The sequence below is a fragment of the Podarcis filfolensis genome, assembly GCF_964270895.1.
Source record: "Podarcis filfolensis genome assembly, chromosome: 6".
Classification (NCBI taxonomy): Eukaryota; Metazoa; Chordata; class Lepidosauria; order Squamata; family Lacertidae; genus Podarcis; species Podarcis filfolensis.
Genome location: NC_139609.1, coordinates 48,352,234 through 48,360,006, shown reverse-complemented (window position 1 = coordinate 48,360,006; position 7,773 = coordinate 48,352,234). Strand labels below are relative to the sequence as shown.

Genomic DNA, 7,773 nt, shown 5'->3' with positions numbered 1-7,773 from the left:
ATATGAGCATTCCTAGAGCTATACACACAAAATAACTTACTTAGGATAATCTCCTGAATAAAAGTTAACTCCAACTTTGATTTTAGACTATTACTGTAAAATTTTAGTAGTGGGATGAGCACTGTATCTAGCTGCATATGCTTTCTGTAAAGTTATGTGGAAGTCTGGAGATTTGCTATCTGTCCAAACCCATATAAGCAAGCCATTTATTTGTCTGGTATGTTCTTAGAGATCCATGCTCCCATTCATAGAACTGGTCCTTACCCTCTCAAACTGATGAAAATTTATCTTGTTAGAAGATAGTATTGTTCCCAGCCTTCGAAAGGACCAGACTTTTGGAAAGAGGCCTGGCCCTTCTGCTAGAAGGGAGTTAATCTTGCACTGGAATGAGACCAGAATGTCACGAAGAAGACAATCTAGACACTTAGCAGTGCATCAGTTGTTTTGTCGCTAAATGTAGTAATAATCATGTAAAAAATTCAACTAACAGCTTCCAATTTTGGCAGTTCAACTGCCAACAACAAACGCATTAATAATTTTCTCAGCTTCCATTCATTAATACCCTGTGTACATACCTAATCATTAGAAATATATGCTATGCATTGGAAGAGGATGAAGGCTCTGAAAATCTGTTATCCATGGGGCCACCAAAAGCAGGATATTTTGAAGTGCACACTACAAAGCTCATGTTGCAAGGGAACTGGGAGAACAAATAGAAGACAACACACCTGTGCTGCTGACATTTATAGCGCCATACTGTATAATGAGAGTTCATCATACCTAAGTATAGAGCTTCAACCCTATTCAGGGAAACTTAACAGTTATTAGCTTTAAGACTTGGGCAATTTAGCAAAGACGTAAATGCAAAGCAAAACTTTGCTGCTGTTATACTACAGAGTACTCAACACACAAATGAAACAACCATGGCAGATTGATGGTCATTAAGTCCTTAGTTACTTATATACTATTCTAAACAAAAGTGAACCCACACCCCCTCAATGCATGTTGGAGGGAGTAGTATTAGTAGGCATGCCTGATGGCATTTGGAGACTACCAATTCTACACCATGAAGAATCCCGTTCAGCAATCCTGCCTGCCAAAATCACAGCTCTAAGGGTGGCATTTTAGTATAGTGGTAAGGAAAAGCCTGACCCTACCATTACAACAGCATGTGCTTTTTAAGGCGGATGACGCTTCTAAGTCAAACAACTTTCACTCATTTTTTTAAAAAAACTTCCATAGAAGCATACTTAGTGTGAATGCACTAGCTCCTAAACAGGAGGAAGCAACTGCTCCCTGGGTTTTTAGTATCAATGTAGAACAGCAGCTAAACAAATGTCTGGCCTTAGTATTTTGTCCAAACCCAGGATCCTGGTTAATGTGTCTCTTCCTTAACCACAACGTGTAACCACAGGACAAACATTGGCTTCAGATCATGGTTAAGGAGGAGAAACCCTAACTAGGATCCCAGGTTTAGAAGACATATTAAGACAAACCTTGCATTAGCTTTCATCCCATAGCACTTAAAAATCCTGGGAGAAAGCCAAGTAGGTGTGAGCTCCTCGTCAGCAACCAACACGTTCACATGGTGACAGTAAACCATACTCAAGTCTTTGCCTCACTGTCCATAAATAATCACATCAATCATTTATACAAGACTCTGTAGGTATTTATTCAGCACATACAGATACAGTGACTGTTCATTTGCCTTTCCTGGCTTTGATCTTCCTCAGGTAGAATTCTAGTTCCTTGCCTTCCAGAAGGTATCCATCTGCTCGACCACACTGCCCAGGCCGGGAGGCAATACAAGCTGCAAAACGAAATCACATTAGAAATGGGGAAGTATCAAGTAAGAAGAACTGGGCTGCTTTTCCCTGTGTAATGTACTTCTTGCCAGTCTTTCATGCCAGGACATCATTGCTAACCTCTTGAGACAAAGCAATTTAATGCTAATGAACCCATCTTTTTTCCAAATTGGGGTGGGTGGGAGGATCATACCATGTCCCCTCCCCAAGTTGCAAAGTCTAAGGAACCACCAAACCATCCTGATGAAGTCACCTTCAGAATTTGAATTGTCACCACTTGCATTCAGCAGCAGAACTGGACAAAGTTTTCGTCACAAGGCCAACTTCAAAACACCAGGGAACACAATGTTGCCTGCCACTTGAATGACTTTACACATGTGGCAATCGTGGTTGAGAAAAGCCTGTAACACTTTTCTAGTAGAGTCTCTCAGCTTTTGCCAACTACTATTCCAAGAGTTGAATGAGCAAATCAGCAATGCAAAGTCAGATTTGCTGAATTAGTACCATAGGGTTTCCTGAAATCCAGAAGGTAATAAAATGCAATTTTATAATAACTATAAGATAAAACAGCATCCACCCACCACAGCACCTAGGCTACTGGCAAACACAGCACCCTTTCCTGTTTCAGAGTCTCACCAAGTAGCTTCCCTTGCTGGAACTGCTCCTCCAGAAGACTACTGATCTTCGCATTCTTTTTTCTTTCATCATACTTCTTCTGAATTTTCTTTGAACGCTTCTTGTTTAAGATTTCTTCTTCCTCAGGAGTCTGGAACAAGAGCAGAAGCATGTGAATAGAACTGGGGTTCAACTGACAGTCAGTTCCCATAATTTCACCCATTTAATGTCTTTGTAATTGGTTTTTGTAACCAACATAGAAGTCTTATTTGGCATTAAGCAGTATATAATTTACTAACAAGTGACTGAAGGAGCTTGAATGAGCTGGTTATGTTTAGCCTGGAAAAGAGGAGATAGCCATCTTCAAGTATTTTAAGGGCTGTCACATGGAGGAGGGAGCATGCTTGTTTTCTCCTGCTCTGGAGGGTAGAACTCAAACCAATGGCTTCAAGTTCCAAGAAAGGAGATTCAGACTAAACATTCAGAAAAACTTTCTGACAGTAAGAGCTGTTCAGCAGTGGAGACGTGGTGGACTCTCCTTCCTTGGAGGTTTTTAAACAGAGGTTGGACAGCCATCTGTCATGGATGCTTTAGCTGAGATTTCTGCATTGCAGGGGGTTGGACAACATGACCCTTGGGGTCCCTTCCAACTCTTAAGATTCTATGATTACAATATTGAGGATCTGAGCCTGGCCAAGTGACAAGTAATAGAAAGAGCCAGTACCTGCACTGTGTACATTAAGAATTCATTTAACTTTCTGCATTTTTAATTCAATACATCTGTACCCATATCAGCAAAGAGATGCTGTAACTGGACAAGAACCAACAATGGAGGGTGGTCAGATGTCTTCTTCAGATTAATGTCAGTCATCACTCTCCATTCAGAAGCAGAACTGGACAAAGGTATCCTCACCAGAAGACAGAAGAACCCTAAACTCTAGGGCACAGTGGCTGAACACTTAACAATTAAAAAGCACAGGACAACCATCTGCCTCTGCAGGCCCACCTAATACATACCAACTTGGCACCCTTTTTGCGCCCGAGTGGCAAGGCATAGTGGGCTTCATACCACTGTCGGTATGGTGTGCTGTCAATGAGGACAATGCAATTTTTGACCAGGGTCTTTGTGCGCACCAATTCATTGTTAGACGCATTGTACACTACGTCAATGATTCTGGTTTTGCGGGTACAGCCTGTAAAGAGAAGAGACCATGTTACAAATTCCAAGAACAAAATACAAATCCATGGCAAAAGAGCCTCTCACGTACATAAAAACCATAGGCCCCGAAATCCCCTTGGAGGTTGAGGTTTGCAGGATCTGTACAGTTTCTGCTTTAAATTTACAGCTATGAAGTTTCTATTACATCTACTTTTAAAACACCCACTTAAAGATCATGAGGAAAATTGGAATTTGTGTACTACAATTTGGAAAGAATTTCCCCAGGCCCTAGGTTAACCAACCCACTCTTTCTGCAAACCTCAACTTTAAAAAAATATAATCTGTTACAGAGCAGCACCATAGGGAAGGTGCATTTTCTGCACTTACTACTATAAGACAAAATAATAGCATAGAAGCAGTCCTAGAAATGTGCACTATTTCCCGATTTCAGTAGAACTTATCCCTTTCTGTGAAGGGCAAATGCTTTACAAACAACTCCATGTCTGTGAATGGGTTGCGTTCTGGGCCTTCACACGTTGGCAGAGTGCATATAAGCCCACCCTGCCCCCTTCCAGGTCGAAAACAACCCACGTGTTCCAGGTTCCACGTCAACTGAATGTGTGCCTGTACCTTCTGTTTTTAAATTTATGATTACCTTTTGCCTTTGGAAGATAGTCTGGAATATTGGTCATAAGCCAATGGTCTACAACCAATTAATGAAAAGGTGTGTTCCAATTGCCCATCTGCACAAAGTTTTAATGATCAAGTTCAATATTAAATATGGAATGGTGGAAATACAGAATCTGCAATCAAGTGAATAATCTCCACCAAATTAGAAAAAAATAGTAACAAGATTGTAATCTGACACTTCCATAAAGAAACTTTGGGCAGACTAACCCAAATAGGCACTCCAAGGCACCAATAAGGAACCACACTCAATGTACACTCAGTATTTGATTTTCGCAGCAGGGGATTTTCTTTGCCTGTTACTGTCTCTGTAGCCACAAAATGTTTAGACCAGGCCTCCTCCCTTCTTGTCCCTTGGCCACAGAATTGAAGTTTTTCAATCCATCTTTAACATCTCACAGCATTAGTCAATGTTTAACAGCATCTGTGATCAAAATCAATTCACACAATAAAATTCTTGGGAAAATACACCTCAAATGTAGTATACAAACAATTTTATTTCCCCTTTAAATTTACATAACTGCCCTTGAAGCAACAATGCACTCACTCAGGGTAACTATGACACTACCATCACAGAGAGTTTAGGAATTCACCAAAACTCTCTTAAGGTCAAAGTTATCATCACTGTTCTCTTGTTTTAGCTTCCAGGTCACTAGTATGTACAATCCTAGCTAATGCCACACAGAGGAGCCATTTTGCACTTACATTCAGACCCCCAAGAGAAGTTTCCAACATCGAGACGCAGAGCACGGTATTTTTTATTCCCTCCACGTACCCTTACTGTGTGAATTCTCCTAGGGCCAATCTACAACAAAACAGAACAGACTAGGTCAAACCACACGCATACACATCACTAAAATCTTCTTACAAATACTCAAACCACATGGCAACATGGTCAGTGTAACTATGACAACCCCTAGCATTGGTGAGTGCAACAATGACCAAAACGGTCTAGCACCCACCTAAGGTGTAGCTCTCATCACTCCAGTTGCCTCCCATTCCAAATATAATGGTTCAGATCTACTTATTTATGCAACTACTCCAACACACCAGACTTTGGACTTGTGTTTAACTCCTCATACTGCACTATAGTCTAAGGGGAAATTCAGATGCAATTTGTGACATGGCACATTTGTGGTGTGCCTCAGTTGCTTGAAGTCAAGCTTCCCACCAAGAGTGCCCCTGTACTTGAATGCACACAAAGGAGATTGGATCCTGGTCCATACATAGAAGTACAAGAAAGGAATCGCTGCATGCTACTCACAGTCAGAAAAATAAACTGGAGAACAGTTACTACTGGGAAATTCAAGGGCACACTTTTATTAAGTTATAATTTATGAGTTCTACTCTGAAAATAGTCTAATTTTTGCACATTCATGCTGCTTCCAGGTCAAGCACACAAAAATAGATTAGTATCTTTTATAACATGAACCTCCTTTACAGCATGAACCTTTGATGACTCTAAACTAGGATAATCCCATACGACCAGCATTTTAAAATGTGCTCTTTCAGGTTACTCAAGAACAAAGAACTCCTGCAACGAATACTGGGGGGTCCTGAGCAGTGCATGGAGGTCTCAAGTACTCCAAGAAACATATATATGCTTTCTAATTTAAACAGGGATTTTGCAGTCATAAGCTGAGCACCAAAAACACAAAGAGACAGCTAGCTGCACAAATAATTATTCGGTGAAGAGCTACAAGCACATACTTTGGTATTGGCAGGGGGTCGTCCCAACTCATACTTCCTCTTCTTGTGGTAGGGCTTTCGCTTCCCCCCGGTCTTGCGGCGCTTGTGCCAGTTGTCCCTGGAGATACCTGAGCGGACAGAACAAAAGCCAAATGGTGAAGAGGAGCGCGCGGCACAGAGCAGGGCCTTTTCACCTCAGCCGACTGCAAGAGTTCCTTATGCTCAGTGTTACTCAGCTCTCCAAGGTAAAAAATGTCTCCGCACGGCATTCTCGGTGGAAGATGCTTCATCACAGCAACACGGGGCAAAGGAACGCGAAGGGGGCCCTTGGCTCAACGCCAGGGGGAGGCCGCTTCCCGCAGACCCTTCCTCCAGGGTAGGCAGCCAACGCGTCAAAATGGCAAAGGCACGCAGGCCCAGGCACAACCTGCGGCCGAGACGGGGCCCAACCATGAAAGCGGCAGAAAGGACCCAGCGGCCCAAATAGACCCTGCATTGAATCGTGCAAACGCCCCCGTCCCCCATTACTTGAGCTGCATCCCCGCTGGATCGACCACCTGGCCGGATGGGAACGGATGGAAGGACCTCGCCCTCCAGTTTCCCAAGCTACTCACCCATCCTTCTCCGGAGGCGCCGACTGCAAAGAGAAGGCCGCAAAGCACCACGGGGCGGTTTGTTGCCCGTCAAATCTCGCGATGGCTTTTGCGTTATCTCAGCGCGTCCTCTGTGCGTCTGAACGTCATCGAAGTGAGACGCGCCTGCGCGGTCGGCGAAGGAATGCGACCGCGGCAAAGACAAGAACCGAAGTGTGTCCGATGGCAGGTGTGCGCGGAGGAGAGCGAGCTATTTGTACCCAGCCATGGATGACCGCTCCACGCCGCATTAGTGCTTCTGTGCTTTGCTACTCTGCGCAGGTCTGTTACTCGCCCCATGCAATCGCGTAGGAAGGTTTCTCCACTTGCAGTAGCTGTAGAAAAGGGAGCTTCTCGCACGTTTTCCGCAGTTCTGCAGCCATGACAAGTAGGCTAAGCCTGCTAATGTTCCCTCTCCTGCATGACCGTTAAAAAGATACACGGCTCTTGTAAAATAATTGTATCTGGTAGTTTAAAAAAATACGCACGCAACGAAAGGAAAAGGCAGATTAACACAAAATGTAGGTGGTATCAACTACGCCTGTCCTTCAGTTTGATATGACATTGGCGACAATGGCATACAGTGAAGGGTTGTAACAGTCTGAGAAAGATGGAAACCAGAACATTTGGAGTAGGCTAGTGCTGATCTCAAAAATAATAGTACTTGAATTAAAAATTAGGATTTCTCAACAAATCTTACTCCAGTCACATTATCCCCCATGACAGGTGCTAAATTAGATACGAAGGAAACATCAGTTACAACTATTATGATAAGGGTATCTTCTATAAATTTGGGCTTTGCATAGGTATGTAAAAAACCCACTGCACCCCATATATACATGCACATACATACACATTTACACACACATTGAAGACAACGCTTTATACATCTAACAAATGGGCTCTAGTTTATGAAAGCATGTACCACAATAAATCTTTTTTAGACTTTAAGGTGTCAATGCAGGAAAGCCAGTATTTCAGCATAGAATCAGAGTTGGATGGGACCTTGAAGTTCAACTCTTTGCTGATGCAGAAAATCTACAAAATCCCAAATAGGAGACCAAGACTTGGTTAGGAAAAAACCCGATACCCCATTCTAATCCTCCACTGTGCATCAAAACTGACGAGCCAAATTCTTCACAAATATCACCTGTCTTACCAAGCATCGTCATATCCCCAGCTGAGA

At 42.8% G+C, this 7,773-nt stretch overlaps 2 protein-coding genes across 5 annotated transcripts in view; one reads left to right on the top strand and one right to left on the bottom strand.

Moving 5' to 3' along the window:
* Positions 1 to 1,647: 1,647 nt before the first annotated feature.
* On the bottom strand, positions 1,648 to 6,697 carry RPS8 (ribosomal protein S8). Its single transcript, XM_083620220.1, has 6 exons — positions 6,570 to 6,697; positions 5,977 to 6,083; positions 4,972 to 5,071; positions 3,438 to 3,613; positions 2,442 to 2,571; positions 1,648 to 1,810 (listed from the first exon to the last, which is right to left on the bottom strand). Exons 1-6 carry the CDS (start codon positions 6,571 to 6,573, stop codon positions 1,701 to 1,703), a joined length of 627 nt encoding a protein of 208 aa, XP_083476346.1. The 5' UTR covers positions 6,574 to 6,697; the 3' UTR covers positions 1,648 to 1,700.
* An 89-nt stretch (positions 6,698 to 6,786) lies between these two features.
* Positions 6,787 to 7,773, top strand: part of TMEM69 (transmembrane protein 69) — a 37,989-nt gene continuing 37,002 nt past the window's right edge. For all 4 annotated transcript variants that reach the window (XR_014549538.1, XR_014549539.1, XM_083620215.1 and 1 more), the window contains exon 1: positions 6,787 to 6,975. The gene's annotated coding sequence lies outside the window, so the exon portion shown is untranslated. The remainder of the gene's footprint in view (positions 6,976 to 7,773) is intronic.